The 21386-nt window shown below is 46.2% G+C and overlaps 2 protein-coding genes across 2 annotated transcripts in view; both read left to right on the top strand.

The window, feature by feature from the left end:
- Positions 1–9336, top strand: part of LOC309363231 (uncharacterized protein) — a gene marked incomplete at its 3' end in the record, with an annotated part of 107914 nt that extends 98578 nt beyond the window's left edge. The window contains exons 2-3 of the mRNA XM_081899337.1: positions 5072–5258; positions 7187–9336. Of these exons, the coding sequence (XP_081755463.1) occupies positions 5072–5258; positions 7187–9336 (2337 nt within the window). The remainder of the gene's footprint in view (positions 1–5071; positions 5259–7186) is intronic.
- The window catches only part of LOC309364400 (uncharacterized protein), a 121535-nt gene continuing 100652 nt past the window's right edge, over positions 504–21386 (top strand). Inside the window, exon 1 of the mRNA XM_081901606.1 lies at positions 504–591. The gene's annotated coding sequence lies outside the window, so the exon portion shown is untranslated. The remainder of the gene's footprint in view (positions 592–21386) is intronic.

The following is a 21386-nucleotide window of genomic DNA, read 5'->3' as shown; positions in this document are numbered from 1 at the left end:
CAACCATGACTGCCTCCTCCAGCTACCCATTCGGGCTGCAGGCATAGCTGTCAACCTTCCCCTTTTTGCCGGAAATTCCCTTATTCCAGTGCCATTTCCAGGTGCTATTCCGGACTGTTAGATATCCAGTAGACTGTCCCTGGGACAGGTGAGGCTGCCGATCCCTTATTTTCAAATCTGAAAATTGACAGCTGTGGCTGCAGGGAGGCATCGTCCCAGCTTTCTGGAAATATTTGCTGATGAGGATTGCACATCAGATTGTGAATGATTGCACATCGGATCACAAGGAGACTTATTTGTGCAACATTCTGGATAGCATATAAGACGCCAGGTAGATTCCAATGATACAATAAATTTTGAGGGACAGCGCAAGGGGGCGCATCCAGCCTCGCAGCCTCCCAGGGCCCAACCCACAGCCAGCGAGCTCCGATGCCCAGAGAGGCAGGAAACGGGGCCAGCCAGGGGGGGCTCCAGAGCGGCTGCACTTTCCTGTCCCCGCCGAGGAGAGCGGAGGAGCAGCGGCCCGTGGCCTGGCGAGTTTCCCCGGAGAGGAGCCGGATTCCGGTGCAGGGACGGAGCGAGGAGTCCGAGGTGCAGGAGGCGGGGGGGGGGGAGGAGGGGGAGAGCAGGTGCGCCTGGCAGGATGAGGCCCCGAGTGGAGTCAGAGGCTGCAGGGCGCCCCCCCCCAACCGGGCAGGAAGGGGAAGGGGCGCAGCGGAGGGGCAGGGCATCTGCAGGAGGGCACAGGGGCAAACATCTCTGGCTCAGGCTGGCACGGACCCTGCCGGAGACCCTGGGGAGCTGCTCCCTTCAGTCCTGAGCTCAAGGGGCAGAATGAGGGGTCCAAGGCAGCTGCTGCTTCCCGGTGGACGATGCATATAGTCGCTCACGGATCAGCGGCGTAGCTGGGGCTTTTGCCGCCCCTCTCCCTGTCCCTCTGCAGGGAGCCCCGTCCTCTTCCACGGTCCTCCCCACGGCGGAGAGGGAAGGGGAGGCAGGGGGGAAAGTGCAGCAGGGGGGGCCCCTCTCACTCTGCAGCCCCCCTGACACCCTTTGCAGGCCACTACTCCTGCCCCCCCTTCCTCTGCCAGTGCCATTGATAAACCTATCACCCTCATTTATGAATTGGTCTGATCGCCTTTGAAAGCTCTCTTTTCTCTTGTAGTAATGATGTCCATCAGATTCATTTAGCAAGGAAATGGCTTCTTTTGTCTTCCCCAAATCAAGGTACACTGTGCCTACACATGGAGGCTCTGTTGATCTGTCACGGCTAATAAAACAGCTAATAGATCTATTTCCCGGAGAAGGCACCTGATCTTTTCCGAAGCTGTCAAAGCTAGTGACCTCTTGTGTCTGCGTGTAAATCAGTGAGACAGACTTAAGCCTGTTTCATTAATTGTTTTATTTCCACCTTCCTCAGTAAGGCTGCAGAGTTTTCAGATGAAGGCTGAGGGTTGAAGTGGGTGACAGTTTAGAGAATGCAGAAGAAAGGAGGATTCTTAAGATGTGTGGCATATGGAAATGAATTAATGATAATAAAAACGTTGAAGACAGTATTGTAAAAGACTGAGGAAGGCGAAATTGAAATTAGCTATTCATGTTCAGATTTCCAGTTACAGATAGGTAGCCGTGTCAAAACAAAAAAAATTCCTTCCAGTAGCACCTTAAAGACCAACTAAGTTAGTTCTTGGTATAAGCTTTCGTGTGCATGCACACTTCTTCAGATACTTCTTCAGATTATTACTCATTTCATTTCTATACTGCTTCATATTTCTAATTTTTTTAAATAATAAATTTTATTAAAATTTTCACAATATCTCCAATCATACAATTTTCAAAATCACATATTTTGACTTTTTGAACCTCCCTCAGCTCCTCTGACAATCATCCGTAATTAAATTTGTACCGTCACATTCCTTAATTATAGTATCGCCTTCAAGTAAAATCTTTCTATCCTCGTTTACATTCTTGCAATATTCCTTATTTTTTCCACAAAGCTTCTTTAAAACACACTAGCGTTGTTTGTTCCTCACATACACTCTTCAAATATTCTCTGAATTTTCCCCAGTCCTCTAGGAACTTGTGGTCTCTTTGAAGACTGATTTTTCCAGTTAATTTATCTAGTTCTGCGTAATCTGTTAGTTTTTTTCTCCATTCTTCCAAAGTCGGTAATTCTTCTTGTTTCCATTTTTGGGCCATCAATGTTCTCGCTGCTGTTATTGCGTACTGAAAGAGTTTACAGTCCCTCTTATTTATTTCATTTCTAGTTATTCCCAGTAGGAAGGTTTCTGGTTTCTTTACAAAGCTATATTTCAGCATTTTCTTTAATACATTATATATCATTTCCCAGAACCCCTTCACTTTCTTACACTCCCACCACATATGAATAAAAGTACCCTCTTTCTCTTTACATTTCCAACATTTGTTACAGGTTTTATACATTTTTGCCAATTTAACTGGTGTTATATACCATCTGTATACCATTTTCATAACATTTTCTTTTAACATAGTACATGCTGTAAACTTCAGATTTTCATTCCATATTTTTTGCCAGTCTTCCATATCAATACTATACCCTAAATCTCTGGCCCAGTGAATCATTACAGATTTAACTTCCTCATCCATCGTGTGCCATTCCAATAATATTTTATACATTTTTGAGATTATCTTACAATCATTGTTAACAGTTTCCGTTTGAAATTTCGAATCTTTTTCTTTATACCCTTTTTCTTTCACATCCTTTTTAAACATATCATTTATCTGGTAGTAGTGCAGCCAATCAAATACATGTTCTTTTACTTGCTCGTATGGCTTCAATCTCCATTTCTCTCCTTCTTTTACCACTAAATCTCCGTAAGTAATCCAATTACTCCTCATATTAATTTTCTTGACTCCCATAACCTCTAATGGGGATAACCAATGTGGAACCCCCATTTCTAATAGATTTTTATATCTGTCCCATACTTCAATTAACGATTTCCGGAAGATATGGTTTTCAAACGATTTATAACCTTTTTTCTTCTCTTGCCATAGATACGCATGCCACCCAAATCTGTTATCTGCTTCATATTTTTAAGGAAAAAAATCTACCGTATTTTTTGCAGCATAACACTCACTTTTTTCCTCCTAGAAAGTAAGGGGAAATGTCTGTGCGTGTTATGGAGCGAATGCCTGCGGGTGGCGGGGGGGATCTGCTGCAGTCGTGAGCAGAGGATCCATGGTTCCCCTTCCTTCCCTCCTCCGTGGTTACAAAGCATGGATCCACATGGATCCTCAGGATTTTTGCATTGGGCTACTCCAAACTCACTGTCAGATCACATGTCTGTGGCCACAGCATGAACCACAAAAATCATATATCCACTATTTGGTTTAGAATTTTTTTTCTCTTGCTTTCCTCCTTTAAAAACTACGTGCGTGTTATGGTCTGGTGCGTGTTATAGAGCGAAAAATACGGTAATTAGTAATTAGAGAGAAATCTCATTGCAGTTTGTGTCCATAGGATGTTGAGAACATTAACTCTGTAGATCCAGGAGTTCTCTCCTCCTGATAGTCTTAGATTTGATTGTTCTTTCCGATAGAACAGGAGGAACGAAACATTTATGGGCTTAAAGCTGCATTAATTCTGGAGGCCACATTCCAGTGAGCTTTGAGGCCAATGTATGCACATGCATGCGCACACAGAAAAGATATGCAGACCATAAAGTCACCATAAAGGTGCTGCACACACTCACCAGACATGCCATCTAGCATACATACAAGTCTTGCAAACACAATCAGTATGTTTAGACCTTCCAACCCCAGTCTTGGGGGGAGGAAAAATAAGAGCACAAGAAGACCCTGCTGAATTAGCAATGAGATCTGTGAAAAAAGTCCCTTCTGATTGTTCTTTAGAAATCCTCTTTAAAGAGCAGCCAGAGGGATCATTTATTTTCCTTTTGCCCCATTTCAGCACTGTGCTGGTTTGTGCTGAAATTGGAGTTGAAAAGATCTCTCCAAGGGCCCTTTAGGCATCTTTCTCTCCAGGACAGACAGAGATCTTCATCCTATGATCAGATCAGGAGAGGGAAACGGCAGGGACTAGCAGGAAACACCCTGAGGCTTGGCAAGCCATATGCAGCCAATGGACTGCAAGTTAGAATATCTTCAGTAAAGAGAGTTTGTGACCATCAAATATAAAATATTTTGGAGTGGGTTGTTTGATCTTGTTGGCCAATGTTCCTTTTGTCTGTTTGTTTCTTAGACTGTGCAGATACCATACATTTAAAGCATGTGGCTTCCCCCAGAGAACCACGGGACCTGTAGTTTATTGCTAGAGTTCTCAACACCCCTAACAAACTGCAGCTGGCAGGATTTCTTGGGTGAAGTCATGTACTTTAAGTGTTAGGTGGGTCTGTCGCAGCCTTAATCATATACGAAGATCTGTTGCTGCCTTTCCAACATGCTAGAAGTTGCAGCCAGGATCAGCATTCCCTGTCCACTGCACATGCTCAGTCCTCTCACTGGGTTGTTTTTGGATTTCCCTCCCTCTGCCTTGGTTCCCCCCCCCCCCAATATTATTTGTACTTCCATAAACCTTGATGTTTCCCCCAGTCTTTGAATAACTTCCCCTCGTCCCTGGGTGGAGTCATTTGGGTGACATAATGATTGTCATTCACAGCCTGAACATCAGAAATAGAAAGAGTAATAATATATTTCAAAAACTGGCTAATGGTTAAAAAATGTGCTTTTGTTTTTATTCTTGGGTTTTATTTTACTTTGTGTCTAATTCTTTTCCAGCAGGGTGGTGTAAAAAGGGCCACCCATTTATTCAGAGCAGTCCATTGCAGATTAACTCTTAACTTCCAAGGGATCTACTCTCAGGCCACTAATGTGCATACCATGCCAGCCTTAGGAAGGAAGGTGGGACAGGCAGGTGAAAGGAATTGCCAAAGGTGATCGAAAATGGGTGGAGGCTCTTGGGAAGTGGGTGCCCAGTTGGGGCTTCTCCAGGGGCAGCGGAATGTCTTGGGCAGGAGAATCCCTGCAGGGGCTCTCAGACTCCCTTGGCTTCTTCTTCTTCCCTCCCTCCCAGGAAGCTGCAACTTGCTCTGGATTCTGCGCTCCTCAGGAAGCTGAACCTGCAAACCTAGCTGAGACTGAACCTGTAACCCTGGCCAGGATGGAAGGAGGAAGATGGATGGGTGACCTGGTCAGGCTGTCTCCTGCATCCCTCCCCACAACCTCTGAGCATTCCCTCCCAGGACCCTTGGAGAAATCTGGTGAGTTCCAGGGGAGAGGAGATGGGGACAGGGATAGATGGTGGAGGGAGAAAGAGGAAAAGATGGAGAGGAGACAAATGGAAGGAAGTTCCTGACAGGAAGAAGGAACGGGTGACGCCTTCTCCAAAGCAGCTCTTTGTTTCTTGAATCCTTTTCCTAAAGTAGTGGGGGCAGATTTTCTTCCTCCAGGCTTTGAAATCTTAGGTGTTATTTCCATGGCAGGAATAATTGATGGTAATGATGTTGCACACCAATCCTGAAAAATGGGTGAAGGGGAATGGAAATGTTTCCCATAATCATTTATAATTAATGTACATAAATTGTTTCTATTACTCTTATTTGTTATAGACAGGGTCAGAATGATACATTCCACCAGCATCAAAACACAATAAATGCATGCACCTCCCCAGTTTGGTGGACTTAAGGGACAAAGGACCAGTTATCATGATACACGATTCCTGTGACTGGAGGCTCTACACTTAGGATTGGGCATATAAAGTCCAAGAGTGTCTGGCATTATAAGCAAATTGTGTAAACTTGCCAATCTTACAGACTGGGGTTGTTTGTGAGAGTGAGTGAGTGGGATAATAATTTTAGCGCCCCTTGGTTCTCCCGCACAGACGCGAGACAACTCCAGTAGTAATTATCTCAGGTTTATTGCTCAAACTCACAAATCACTGTGGAGCTCAGTCTTCGGCGTGTTCATTCCAGTTTGCAGTTGCCGAGTCCTCCAGCAAAGAAGCCCCCACCCCACTTTCGCTTTCTTTCCCCCTCTTCTCGCAGATTCTCTCGAACCTACGATTTTTTGGACAGGCTATTTCCAGGGTCTCTGTGTCAGAGCTCAAACTGGAGCTAACAGTCTGTGCCCCCACCCCCCGTCACCCCCTCTTCCTGCTCTTTCTTCTTTGCTCCTGCTGCAGCTTGGCTGCTCCTCCTCTGCTTCACATTCCAACTGAATCACATCTCTTGTGTTCTCAGGCTCTGTCAGCGGAGGCACGAGAGGCTTGAGATTCACGGAGCTGACACCCTGTAATTTTGTCCATCCCTAAGGTTCCATGGAGATACTGTGGTACAACCTTGGTGCAAATTTCAAAATAAGTACAAAAAGCCAACAAAGAGACTCAGAAGTTTATAGTGGCACCAGCTTTCCTGGTCAAGAGTCCACTTTGTCAGACTGCAGCCCACAAAAGCTTAGACCATAATACATCTATCAGCCTTTAAGGGCTGCAAAAGATGAATAAACAGAAGCATAGTTCACCAATGGAATCCATCCTACAGGAGACAGTGACGGACAGCAACTTGGATAACTTGAAAAAAAAGGATAAGACTGATGTCTCTGCTCTGCCCTCATGGTCCTAGGCAATAACGCTTCTTGATACTAGTTTCTGGAAAGCACACGAAGGCAGAGAAGACTCTTGTGCTCCAATCCTGCTTGCCAGTTTCCCACAGGCATCTGGTTGGCCTCTGAGAAGAGGATGCTGGACTAGGTGGGCCTTTGCCTGATCCAGCAGGCTCTTCTTAGGTTCCAACATATTGCAATATTTTTACAGTTACATGTAGCACTTAAGTTTTATTTATTTCACAAAGGAGATACTGTTACTTTATTTTTTTTTTTTTAAAAAGGAGATACTGTTACTTTAGCCTGAGATCATTCACTTGAGAAAGAGAAATAGAGATGTGTCTAATAAACCAGTTCCAGCATAGATCTGTATTATAAAATGAAGATGCCTTAGTAAGTGTGAATGGAGTGATCATGTACTGCTCTTGCCATTATCTTGCCATTATTAGATTTCGTAAAATTTGGAACCTCGAGAGGATAGTGCAGAATGAAGGTGTTACAATGAGAGAAGGTGCAGACTGGGATTGACAGGTGTTCAGTTCCCTTTTTGTCTTTCTTGAAAGTCTAACAGGATTCTCTTTCCTCCCAGACTCCCAAACAGGTGAGGAAGATGAAAGTCAGAATTCTATGGAGCCACCTGTGAATTTATGCGAAAGAACAAAGAAATTGAGGATACAACAACAAACTCACACAGGGGAGAAACCATTTAAATGTATTGAATGTGGAAAGAGCTTCAGTCGAAATGATGCACTGAGAATACACCAACGAACTCACACGGGGAAGAAACCTTTTAAATGTATTGAATGTGGGAAGAGTTTCAGCAAAAGTGGAACACTTAGAATACATCAACGAACTCATACGGGGGAGAAACCATTTAAATGTATTGAATGTGGAAAGTGCTTCAGTAGAAGTGGAAATCTTAGAAGACATCAACGAACTCACATGGGGGAGAAACCATTTAAATGTATTGAATGTGGCAAGAGCTTCGGTGAAAGTGGGAAACTTAGAATACATCAACGAACTCACACGGGAGAGAAACCATTTAAATGTATGCAGTGTGGAAAGAGCTTCATTCATAACGGAGCACTTAAAGTACATGAACAAATTCACACGGGGGAGAAACCATTTAAATGTATTGAATGTGGAAAGTGCTTCAGTCAAAGTGGAGATCTTAGAATACATCAAAGAACTCACACTGGGGAGAAACCATTTAAATGTATTGAATGTGGAAAGTGCTTCAGTCAAAGTGGAGATCTTAGAATACATCAAAGAACTCACACTGGGGAGAAACCATTTAAATGTATTGAATGTGGAAAGTGCTTCAGTCAAAGTGGAGATCTTAGAATACATCAAAGAACTCACACTGGGGAGAAACCATTTAAATGTATTGAATGTGGAAAGAGTTTCAGTGATAGTGGATCACTTAGAAGACACCAACGAACTCACACGGGGGAGAAACCATTTCAATGTATGGAATGTGGAAAGAGCCACAGTCAAAATGAAGCACTTAGAAGACACCAACGAACTCACACAGGGGAGAAACCAGAGAAACCATTTAAATGTATTGAATGTGGCAAGAGCTTCGGTGAAAGTGGGAAACTTAGAATACATCAACGAACTCACACGGGAGAGAAACCATTTAAATGTATGCAGTGTGGAAAGAGCTTCATTCATAATGGAGCACTTAAAGTACATGAACAAATTCACACTGGGGAGAAACCATTTAAATGTATTGAATGTGGAAAGAGCTTCTGTCATAGTGGAACACTTAGAAGACATCAAGAAACTCACACAGGGGAGAAACCAGAGAAACCATTTAAATGTATTGAATGTGGAAAGTGCTTCAGTGAAAGTGGAGCATTTAGAAGACATCAACGAACTCACACAGGAGAGAAACCATTTAAATGTATTGAATGTGGAAAGAGCTTCAGTGAAAGTGGAGCATTTAGAAGACATCAACGAACTCACATGGGGGAGAAACCATTTAAATGTATTGAATGTGGAAAGAGCTTCAGTGAAAGTGGAGCATTTAGAAGACATCAACGAACTCACACAGGAGAGAAACCATTTAAATGTATTGAATGTGGAATGTGCTTCAGTCAAAGTGGAGCACTTAGAAGGCATCAACGATCTCACACAGGAGAAAAACCATTTAAATGTATGCAGTGTGGAAAGAGCTTCAGTCGGAACGGAGTACTTAAACTACATGAACAAATTCACACGGGGGAGAAACCATTTAAATGTATTGAATGTGGAAAGTGCTTCAGTCAAAGTGGAGATCTTAGAATACATCAAAGAACTCACACTGGGGAGAAACCATTTAAATGTATTGAATGTGGAAAGTGCTTCAGTCAAAGTGGATCACTTAGAATACATCAAAGAACTCACACTGGGGAGAAACCATTTAAATGTATTGAATGTGGAAAGAGTTTCAGTGATAGTGGATCACTTAGAAGACACCAACGAACTCACACGGGGGAGAAACCATTTCAATGTATATATACACACACACAAGGACTCAAGCGCTCTGCCTTCCCTCCCCTTATAGATATAACACACTCAACACGCAAACACGCCGCTCCCTGGCAAACGGGCCAAGTGGCGGCAAAAGAACCGGAACTGCTGCAGGGCTGGGAAAACCCCGCCGTTCCGGACGGGGCAATGACGTGGGCTTTGACAGCTGGATCTGGGGCTAGCAGAGACTTCGGGGGGCAACTGGGGCAGGCAAGGCGTTCTTGAAGAGTTGCTCTCCTTGGGGAGAGGCGAGCTCTGAATGGGAAAAGCTCGGTGCCGTGTCTGGTGTCCTGCTCTCCCAAGAAGGGATCTCGCCATCACCGAGAGAGGGGAAGAAAGCCACCAGATGAAGCGAGAGGCTGTTACCTGTGGGGAAAGGCACACAATTTGCCCACATTGGGACCCCCCGCTGCCTCGGAGAGCAGCTGCTCCCCGCCTACGGCTTGCTCCCTCTCCTTTCCGAGGTGCTTGCTGAAATGAGGCTCTCATTTTTTGGGCGTGTACGTATTAGAAAGCAAAACTGAGAGGGCAGGCGTGAAACTGTTCCCCTGCTTGTATCCAAGGCCGAAGAAGGGGGCTGGCCTCTTGAGGCCTCCTGTCCCGGGGTCTCCGGAGCTCCCCCCCCGTCTTTTCCCTTTGGCCAAGGCAGAAACATGATTACAAAACTCAGAGGAAGAGACCTCCTCATTTCAGACAAAGCCCAGATTAAGAATTCCATTGCAAATGCGCAAAGATCTTCCAGAGCTATCATAAGATTCTTTTACAGAAAAGGAGGTCAATATGTTCCTGCTGCCTTCCAGGTCTTTGTTGCAAAAATACTTCCACAATTGATGTATGGCACCCAGATATTTAATTGTCAAAAACTCAAGTCCCTGGAATCTGTACAAACTAAATTTTACCGCTCCCTACTAGGGTTACCTACCTGTGTCTCCAACACAGCCATCAGGCTGGAGGTAGGTCAACTCCCTATCAATGCCAGGATATGGATCCTGAAGATTCACTTCTGGCTAAAACTCATATTTTTCCCAGTGGGAGTGGCTCCATTGACTCTACTAGACCCGTTCCAGTCTAAATGGAGATTGTCGCTTTATGAAAAATTGAAGGGCCTGGGGCTTTCCCCACAAGAACTTATAGCCTCAGGTTTTGAAAAGGCTAAAAGGATGGTGAGCCAGCGAATAGGAGATGTAGAGCTTCAGGACCATATGAGCAAGATAGATAAATATCCAGCTATCCAAGATTATGGAAAAGGGTTTAATCTAACACCATATTTGCTGGATCTACAAATCGCAAAATACAGGCGGGCGTTTACCCTTACCAGATTTGATGTACTGCCATCTGCCTTACTAAAGGGCAGATACGAGGGCACACCCTATGCTGAACGAGTTTGCCCATGTGGTCTGAAAGAGGTGGAAACGGCTTCACATGTGTTGTTACACTGCGACCTTTACGGGGATATTAGGTCATTGTTTATCTCCCCTATCGTTCAGAAATTTCCAGGTCGATCTGAATCTCAGCGGCTGAAAATCCTACTAGGAGATAAAAACCCAGAAGTAACACTGAAAGTGGCCAAATTTTCTGCGGCTGCGATCAAGCGGAGGGCATTAGCTGTAAAAAAGTAAAAGACTTGACCCCTGGACAAGCCCCCTCATCTTTTAAGTCTATACATATACTGTAGTGCATATATGTGTATATATGTGGGTGGGTGTGGGTGTGTGTGCATATGTGTATTGCTTTTTATGTATAATTTTACAATTTTTAATTGACACCATTATTTCCTTTGTAAACTATTGTTGTTTTTATGTTTTTCTGGCCTATGACCGTAATAAATTTATTCATTTCATTTCATTTCATTTCAATGTATGGAATGTGGAAAGAGCTACAGTCAAAATGAAGCACTTAGAAGACACCAACGAACTCACACAGGGGAGAAACCAGAGAAACCATTTAAATGTATTGAATGTGGAAAGAGCTTCGGTGAAAGTGGGAAACTTAGAAGACATCAACGAACTCACATGGAAGAGAAACCATTTAAATGTATTGAATGTGGAAAGAGCTTCATTCAAAATGTACACCTTAGAATACATCAACGAACTCACACGGGAGAGAAACCATTTAAATGTATGCAGTGTGGAAAGAGCTTCATTAATAACGGAGCACTTAAAGTACATGAACAAATTCACACGGGGGAGAAACCATTTAAATGTATTGAATGTGGAAAGTGCTTCAGTCGATATGAAATCCTTAGAATACATCAAAGAACACATACTGGGGTGAAACCATTTAAATGTATTGAATGTGGAAAGAGCTTCAGTCATAGTGGAACACTTAGAAGACATCAACAAACTCACACAGGAGAAAAACCATTTAAATGTATTGAATGTGGAAATAGCTTCAGTCGTAGTGAAACACTTAGAAGACACCAACGAACTCACACGGGAGAGAAACCATTTAAATGTATGCAGTGTGGAAAGAGCTTCAGTCATACCGGAGTACTTAAACTACATGAACAAATTCACACGGGGGAGAAACCATTTAAATGTATGGAGTGTGTTAAGAGCTTCAGTCAAAGTGGACACCTTAGAAGACATCAGCTAACTCACACACAATGTATTGAGTGTATTGAATGTGGAAAGGACTTCAGAGGGAGTGGAGACCTTAATATTCATTAGCAAATTCACACTAGGGAAATGATATAACTGTATGGTGTTTTCCACTCAGGGTTCTCTACTTACACCAAGAAACTCATAAAGGGGGAAATCAGATGTAAATGCATGGAATGATGTTTTAGTGTTTGTACTTAAATTTGTATACACATATGTATGTATAAAAGTAATGAAGGTCATATATACTAAATGTACAAAATAAGTGCCAACTTTTTGCTAGATAAACAAGGAGGGAGTGTGAATCTGGAATGCTCAAGGTGTGTGTTGAATCTGTTTAGTTTTCAGGTCCGCCTTTCACTGCCAAAATGATGGGCTGCCCTTCTCTTGTAGATCAGTATTCCAGGAGCTCATTACTTGAACTTTGCATAACCCATTGAAGACCTTTTTACTGATAGCATTTTCCAGCTGAATGAAAGGTCCCTGTGTTAAATGTTCATTTGGTATTGCTTTTGAAACTCATCTATTTTCTGTGCTCTTGTGTACCTGTTTAGAGCTGTTTTTATTAAATATTTTCTGCATTGGCTTTTGACCTGTGGAAGGTGACCAGTGAGGGTGTTTTTTGTGTTCCTTAGTTCACAGAAATGTTTTAAAGGAATGTGGAAGAATTAGGGCTAGGGGAGGTTAGTGAAAGGGACTGAGGAGTGGGAGACTGATTTGTTGTGAATGTGGGAGGTGGAGAGGGAGAGAAGAGAGAGCTCCGTTATTTGGTCAGGGCTGTGGCTAAAGGCCTTGGTCCAGCATTTCTGGGAATTGTAGTTTGCTGAGGAGGCTCAGAAACCTCTGAGAGGTTCCTACCAGAACTACAGTTCCCAGAGTTCCTAGGAAGTGAAGATGGTTGTGAAGTCTCTGGACAGAGGTCAGCAACCTAAGGGCCACGGGCTGGTTCCGGCCCGAATGGGTTCTGGATCCGGCCCACGGAAGGTCCAGAAATCGCATCATGTTTCTGATTCATATAGTTTGGGCTGCACCATTTTTCTCTCTCTTTTTCTCTTCCTGACGGCGGCGCCTCCTCCCTCCCTTCTGGCTTCTCCCCCGCCCTGCAGAGGAAGGGGGCCAGCCTTTGATTGGTGCCAGCAGCATTGTTTCCCTCTGATTGGTTGCAGAGTTCTTTCCAAGAAAGGGCCTGGGTTTTGTTTGTGCCAGCATGGTTGCTCGACAGCCGCCATTTAAGGCAGCCCCTCTCCGGCCCTCAACTGGCTCACTGCTCCTGCCGCCGCAGCGAGTGGTTCCATTCTGAGACACCCTCCCAGGGTTCTGGGGTGTATGAAGCCTTGTTTACCTGTTTTTATTTTTATTTTTAATAATTTTTATTAATTTTCACAACAAACAGAAAAACAAAACACAACACAAAAAACAAATACCAATAAAACATGACTTCCCCATACCTCCCTTTCACTGCATTTTTGTTTAAAATTTTTTTCCCTTAGCAACCCTTCAGTCAATTTTCTGTAGATTCTCTTTAAATTTTCTTAACATTTATTATTTACAGCTGTAATTCTCTGTTTCTTACCCCTTAACATCTTAACAGTCCACAATTTTACAACAGTTTTTAAGATATACTTTGAATTTTTTCCAGTCCTCTTCCACTGTCTCTTTCCTCTGGTCACGGATTCTGCCGGTCATCTCTGCCAGTCCCATAAATTCAGTCACCTTTATGCCATTCTTCCAGAGTGGGTAGTTCTTTCATCTTCCAATACTTTGCCAAAAGAATCCTTGCTGCTGTGGTTGCATACATAAAAAATGTTCTATCCTTCTTTGGTACCAATTGGCCGACCATGCCCAGCCGCCATGACCATGCTCGACAGCCGCCATTTAAGGCAGCCCCTCTCCGGCCCTCAACTGGCTCACTGCTCCTGCCGCCGCAGTGAGTGGTTCCATTCTGAGACACCCTCCCAGGGTTCTGGGGTGTATGAAGCCTTGTTTACCTGTTTTTAACTCTGCTTCTGAAAGCGTCTCCCCCTCCAATACAGGAGAGCGGAGAACACGTGTCTTGCAGAAGGAACCGCTCGCTGCATTCGGTAGCGGAGTTAAAAACAGGGAATCAAGGCTTCATACACCCCAGAACCCTGGGAGGGTCTCTCAGAACGGAACAGATATGCTGCGGTGCAGAACTGGGACCTTCAGAACTTTATTATTTTTTGGTTTAATCTTTGGATCGTGTAGTAACGAAAGAATGCGCACGCATACTCCATCCCGCGACGAGGTTTGAGGACAGTGATCTGGCCCTCGACTTTAAAAGGTTGCTGTGCCCTGTCTCTGGGGGTGCAAAAAAGAATTTGGAAGTGTTTGATTTCATTCTTGGGGGCCATGCTATTTGGCAACCCTCTCTTTCTCAAGAGCTAATTTCAGGGCTATGAGAGCCTAAGGAAAAACCTTTTGTTTGTTTTTAATAAAAAACCACTTCAAAATGTGACAAATGTTTGTGGGGGCTCCATCTGTTGTTGTTGCTGCTGCTGCTGAGGGGGCCCTGGATCTCACCCCCAAATGTCTGTCATGATGGTAGCAGGATAGGAGATGTCAAGTGCCCAGAATCAAAAAGGAAAAGTATTTTCTGCATCTTTCTTGAACAAAATGTATATGTCTGAAACCTCAGACAAAGCTCATGTTGACGGCATTGAAGCTGTTGTTCAGTAACCAATTAATGTCATATTTATCACTGCTGATAAATATGTCCTAAATAAACAACTGTCAGGGAACTGCCATCAGAGCAACAAACGGAGACAGGGCTACCGATCTATGCCGGAGAGGGGACTAGCCAGGGGGAAGGATTTCAGTGTAACACCCATAGAGAAGAGAGGGAGATGGAGGAATTGGTGACAGGGCTCCAAGACCCTTCACCCGAAACTAGTGGAGAGAGCGCTGGGACGCCCCTGCCTTCCCCTTACTTGCGCAGACGCGTTCCGCGCAGGGAACAGAGGAGGAGACTCGGGGTCAAACAGCTTTTATGCTGGAAGAGGTTCAGAGGGGAGGGGGCAGAGGAAAAGGTGCAGGGAAACGCCAGCGCTTGACTGCCCACAGGGGGGCGCAGCAGCCAAGCGAACAGATAACAGAAGTGCCCCAACCAGACCCACCCAAGGTTTCTATAGCGATAGAGGTGGTGCTAGAACTCCCAAATGGACACCCAGTCAAGGTGAAGGCAATGCTGGACTCAGGCAGCTCCTGCAATTTTTTTAGTAAGGAGTTTGCACTAGAGCACCAACTCCACCTGCTGCCACTTGATTTCCCACTCCAAGTGACCACGATAGATGGCAGGGAGCTGCTAGGAGGGGAGGTAACACATCAAACCCCACCCATGAGAATGAGTGTGTCCAGGCACACCGAAACCATTGCTTTTCACGTGGCCACACTGGCGGGACCCCCGATAATACTGGGCATGAGCTGGCTAGTGCTACATGATCCAGTGGTGGCTTGGCATCAACGGACAGTCACCTTCGGGTCAGCACACTGTTTGGAACACTGTCTAGGGGGGGAGAAGCCCAGGGTGAGGTTGGCCAGAGTGGCAGCAACTACACTGAAGCGGAGAGCGGAGGTGCCGCCACAGTACGCGGACTTACAGGAAGTCTTCAGCGAGAGGGAAGCGGACAGGCTGCCGCCACATAGGCCCTTCGACTGCCAAATCAACCTACTCCCTGGGGCGCAGCTGCCGGTGGGTAAGCTGTATGCCATGTCGGACCGAGAGATGCAGGAGTTGCGGGACTTTATTGACAAAAACCTAAAAAGGGGGTTTATAAGGGAATCTAAGGCAGTAGGGGGGAGCCCTGTGTTTTTTGTAGACAAGAAAAACACGGATCAGCTTAGGCTGGTCGTGGACTATCGAAAAATTAACCTCGTATCGGAACCCGTGACCTTCCCAATGCCCAGAATTGATGATATTCTGACTAGGGTGAGGAAGGGTAAGATCTTCACCAAGCTGGACTTCCGGGGAGCATACAATCTGATTAGAATGAGGAAGGGGGACGAATGGAAAACCACCATGTTCACCCCCCTAGGGGCCTTTGAGTACCTAGTTATGCCATTTGGATTACAATCGGGCTCAGCCTGTTTTCAAAGCTTCATGCACCATGTGCTGGGCCCCCTGCTGTACAAAAACTGCGTAGCATTTCTGGACGACATCCTGTTCTATTCGGACAATGAAAAGCAGCATGTCCAGGACGTCAGGGAAGTGCTGAAGAGGCTACAGCAGCACCAGTTGTGGGTCAAGCTGGAAAAGTGCCAATTTCACGCCAGAGAAGTGGAATTTCTGGGATACAAGTTGTCGGACAGAGGACTAGCCATGGACCCCGGCAAGGTGCAGGCGGTGCTGGAATGGAAGGCCCCCAAAACCCAGAAGGATGTGCAGAGGTTCCTTGGGTTCAGCAACTTATACCGGAAGTTCATCAAGAACTTCGCCCACTTGACCGCACCCATCACGGATTGTCTCAGTAGCAAAAAGAAGTTCGTCTGGACGGAAAGTGCCCAACGATCCTTCGAAAGGTTAAAGAAGGCGTTCGCCTTGGAGGAACAGCTCCTGCACGTAGATCTGCAGAAGCCGATGAGGCTGGAGACCGATGCATCAGACAGAGCCATTGGAGCGGTGTTGCTGCAGCCGGGACGGAGCCAACACACCTGGAGGCCGTGCGCCTTCTTCTCACGGAAACTGAACAAATCGGAACAGAACTACACGGTGTATGATCGCGAACTGTTAGTTATTTATGCAGCATTTCGGCAGTGGAGACATCTCCTAATAGGGGCTCAGCACAAGATTCAGGTTTGCACTGATCACAAGAACTTGGAATATTGGAGAACAGCTCGAGTCCTCAACCAGAGACAGATTCGATGGGCACAGGAGTTCTCCAAGTTCTTCTTTGAGATCAAGTACGTGCCGGGGGAAGAGAACGTGAGGGCAGAGGCGCTTTCCCGGAAGCCGGAGTATACGGAAGGAGAAGGACCGCTGGAAGCTCGACACGTGTTCCCTGAGGAACGATGGGTTTGTGGGGGAGCGTTGGTTGGGAAACGAAAACTAACCGAGCTGATTCGCCAGGACGAATTCGCCCAAACCAGAATCAGGGAACTATGGGGAACTGGGGGAGACCAGGGAGGCTTTGAGGAAAGGGAAGGACTGCTGTATTACAAGGGAGCAATGTATGTGCCAGGGGAAGCCCTGCGGGAAAGGGTGCTCAAACAGCTTCACGACAACCCAACTGCGGGGCACTTTGGGCAACACAAAACTATGTTACTGGTTACTAGACAGTTCTGGTGGCCAAGGGTGAGGGAAGATGTACGAGAGTATGTAAGGGGGTGTGACCGCTGCCAACGGGCCAAGGGGGAGAGGGTGGCCCCGGCAGGGTTACTGGAACCCTTACCCACACCGGGGAGACCATGGGAGGTTGTGTCGATTAATTTCATGACAGATTTACCCAAATCCAGAGGGAAGACAGCAGTCATGGTAGTAGTAGATCTGCTAACCAAAATGTGCCATTTTATAGCGTGTTCACATGCAGTAACGGCCGAGGAAACCGCCCGGTTGTTTGTGGATCACATCTTCAGGTTGCATGGGTCTCCTTTGAGGGTTATCTCCGACCGAGGGAAACAATTTACGTCGAGGTTCTGGAGGAGACTCATGAACTTATTGCGGGTGGAAGTGGGATTCTCGACGGCGCGACACCTGGAGACCAACGGGCAAGCAGAGAGGGCGAACAGCATTTTACAGCAATACCTGCGCTGCTACATCAACGAGAGACAGAACGATTGGGTAGAGAAGCTAGCACTAGCGGAGTTTGCATATAACAACGCTGAGCATGTGTCCACGGGGATGAGCCCGTTCATGGCTAATTATGGGTGTCACCCCAGGGCTTTTCCCGGGAGAGGGGAGGAAGGGTGGAGCGTGCCCGCCACAGAGCAGTTCGTGGAAGAAATGGAAGCCCTGCACCAGCAGCTTAAGATGAACCTGGATAGGGCCAAGGAGGTGTACAAGAGATAAGCAGACAAACGTCGCCGGGAAGGGGAGACCATTAGGGTGGGGGACCAGGTGTGGTTATCCACACAAGGCTTACCCTTCAAGGGCGGGTGTAAGAAACTGAGGCCAAGACGGCTGGGACCATTTGAGGTGACCCACCAAGTGAACCCGGTGGCGTTCCGGCTCAAGTTGCCAGACAGCATGAAAATCCACCCGGTATTTCATAGGTCGCTGCTCTCACCGTACAGAGGGGAGCGGAGGGTCCGGGAGGCAGGAGGGGAAGGGCTCACACACCCGCTAATGGAAGAGAGGGAACGCCACCACGAGGTAATGGAGATCCTGGATTCACGCTGGCGAGGGCGGCAGGTGGAGTACCTAGTGGCTTGGGAGGGGGAACCCGAGTCAGAAAACACGTGGGTTCCTGTGGGGGAAATAGATGATGGATATCTGGTGGAAGAGTTCCACAACAGGTATCCGAGGAAGCCCAAACCCCTTGAGAGATTCTGGGAGGAGCAATTGGCCACCACCGATGAGGAGGAGGAGGATTTCGTGGGTTTTCTGGCTTCCCAAGAGGAAGGAGGAGAATCGCCAGGAGAGGAGGAATCAGATTGGGAAGCCCCACCCATGAGAAATTGGAGCAGGTGGGAAACGGGGTTTGAGTCCACGGATGACGACAGCAGCTCCTTTCGGGGGTTCCCGGCATCGCCAGCTGAAGAAGGGGACAAGGTCCCGTCACAGGGTCAGGCCGGGGGTGGAGGGGGTCCTGGGGAGGAGGTGGATGTCAGGGAACTGCCATCAGAGCAAGAAACGGAGGCAGGGCTCCCGAGCGATGCCGGAGAGGGGACTAGCAGGGGGGAAGGATTTCAGCGTAACACCCATAGAGAAGAGAGGGAGATGGAGGAATTGGTGACAGGGCTCCAAGACCCTTCACCCGAAACTAGTGGAGAGAGCGCTGGGACGCCCCTGCCTTCCCCTTACTTGCGCAGACGCGTTCTGCGCAGGGTACAGAGGAGGAGACTCGGGGTCAAACAGCTTTTATGCTGGAAGAGGTTCAAGAGACGCCCACTCTCGGATTCTGCAAGTGACTAATAGGTCACGGAGGGCGAGCTCTGACCCTAAGCATGGTTGGGCAAGCAAACTAACTAAACTGAAGGCAATTTACGCACAAGTAACCCCTCACAACCATTACAACAACCATATATATTTGCCTTCTGGAAGGTGGGGCACGATGCACAATGCTGAGGGAATCTGTATTATATCTGGAGGAGAGAAGGCGGAAGGGGGGGGGAGCCCAGTGCACCCAGAAGACGCCAGTTGTTGGTTATAGTTGCATCTATACAAAGTGCATAGCCTTTGCCCCTCCATAAAGAAATGGGGAGGAGACAAGAGCTGGAATAGCTGACCAGAAGGAAATGTAACCTGGGAACTTCATGTTGCCCCCCAGCTCCCTGACCCCAAGAAAAGACTCCTCCAGGGAGGCAGGTGAGCATCACAGCTAAACCCCACATTATGCTCTCCAGCAGCTAATTGCTCAGAACAGGGCTTTTTTCATTCAGTTCTTTGTGTTTGAGGGGGGGGGTTACCTTCCCTTCTTCCCTTGCAATCATGACAAAAATGAAACCTCCACGGCGATGCTTTCAGCCCCAGAAGAGGAGCTCCCCTTGGTGTCAAGGAAGGGGTCCAATTGAGCATCTGGAGCCCTGCCTTCCCTTCTGTCGCTGGGCCCTTCCCCTCCTCTCTCTGCCATCGCAGGGCCATTCTTGACTCCCCAGGAGGAGGCTGGATCTGTCTGTGATGGTGAGATGTCCTGGCTGGTTGAAGGACCACTTCCTGTTTCCTGCAGCTCCATCCTTCTTTTTCATGCAAGGTGGAGTCATGGAGCAGGTGAAGACTGAGCACACCTACGGGTGGCGCGGGGGGTGGGTGGGATTCTGCTTAACCTTTCCCTATCTGCTCCTTTTCTGGATCCAAATCCCCACACAAAAAGGGGCAGTGTGAGGGCGCAATCAGTGTTATGGAGCTGCCCTGAAAATCATTGCTTTGTGACCGTAAGAGGCCCTTCTCAAAAAAACAAGCATCAAGAGAATTTAAACTACAGAATTTAAAACAAACAGATAATTACAAAAAAAGAGAGCAGTCTGGTGCCACATTGCGTAGGAGTTAGTTTAACACACTCTACCTGGGGCTGCCTTTGAAAAGAGCTCAGAAAGTTCAACTGGCTGAAAGAGCTGCAGACACACTGCTGACCAGGGCTGGCTATAGGCAGCATAGGACTCCCTTATTAGAACAGCTCCGTCTGCCTAATTGTCTGTTTCTGGACACAATGTGCTGGTTATCACCTATAAAGTCCTGCTTTGCCTAATTCAAAAATGCCATGTCCTGTATTGATAGTTTTGTCCAGTATTTCAGATCTATCTCTCCCCCCCCCCCTCTGCCAAATTAGGGATCCTCTCCAAGGACCTGTGTTTGAAAGGGTGTGTGAATGTGAAAAGTCCTGCATTTAAACTCTGGGTAGCCAAGCACAGACAGACTGACAGATTCATGAGTATCTGGGTTCGTGCATGCATGTGTGACAAATTCCAGGGGGCCCATCCTGTGAGGCTGCCGGAGATTGGAATGGATTGTTTTGAAGTCACTTCAGTACCAGGTGGAAAGAGAAAACCAACTGTCCACCAACCCCCCTCCCTGCCCTGCCCTGGATTCACCACCCTGTTCCTTGTTTTACTGCCCTGTATTTTGCCTCACACTTACTAAGCTAAATTTTGACTTAGTTTTGGTTTAGCAAACCAGACTAACATGCCACCTTCAAACCTGAAATATTTTTTCCTCCTGTTTTGGTTTGGAAGTTGGAGGAAAGTCAGATTCATGATCTGCGACTGCCCATTTATTTGGACTTTTCAGCACTGTGGCCGCTGTTGCCCCTAAGCTCACGTCAGCAATGTCTAGGCAGCACGATGACCATGCATATACACAATGGACAAGCTTTACAGCATTCCTTCAAACCATAACAAGTACAAAATGAAATCTTTAGTCTCAAAGTCTCTGGAAATCTTTCAATGAAGTGAGGAACCAGACTTTGTAGGATGAAAGACAAGCTGTGAAGCTTTGTGTATTCAGCAAATATGATGTCCAACACTGAACAGTGATTCCGGATATTGACTACTGTTTTGTGGAATTCTTGTCAGCGTGGTGGGAGGATATAGAATTGCTTCATAAACTGAAAATAAAGTTTTGCAGACGATGATCTGCATGACATACCACTTTACAAAAATTATAAACTAGAATACAAACAGTAATGAAAAAGAGTACATACCCCATCTTATTTCGAAGGAATCTATGTAAATGAAAATACCAAATGCTATGGAACAGTGCACATGTAATAATGTAGTCACTGCTACTAACAATATATTTTGAAAAACATATAAAGCCAACTCCAGGTGGTGCTAATAACAAGGAGGTTGAGTTTAAAGGTACAGTGCAAAGTAACAATACAAATACAAGGAGGTTGGGATAAAAGGAGCAGTGTAAAGTTACAGACAAAATACATTTTGAATGTTGTCTAGATTTCTACAACTGATTTAGGGTATTTTTACGCTGCTGAATCAGGAAATGGCATCCCTTTTTCTCCATCAGGTCAAGTTTACTGTAAACTGAATGGTGGGCATTGATAAAAGTAA

The sequence above is a fragment of the Podarcis melisellensis genome (assembly GCF_964234715.1).
Source record: "Podarcis melisellensis genome assembly, chromosome: 2".
Taxonomy (NCBI): Eukaryota; Metazoa; Chordata; class Lepidosauria; order Squamata; family Lacertidae; genus Podarcis; species Podarcis melisellensis.
Note: the sequence above shows the minus strand (reverse complement) of the source record. Positions and strands in the feature narration are given on the sequence as shown.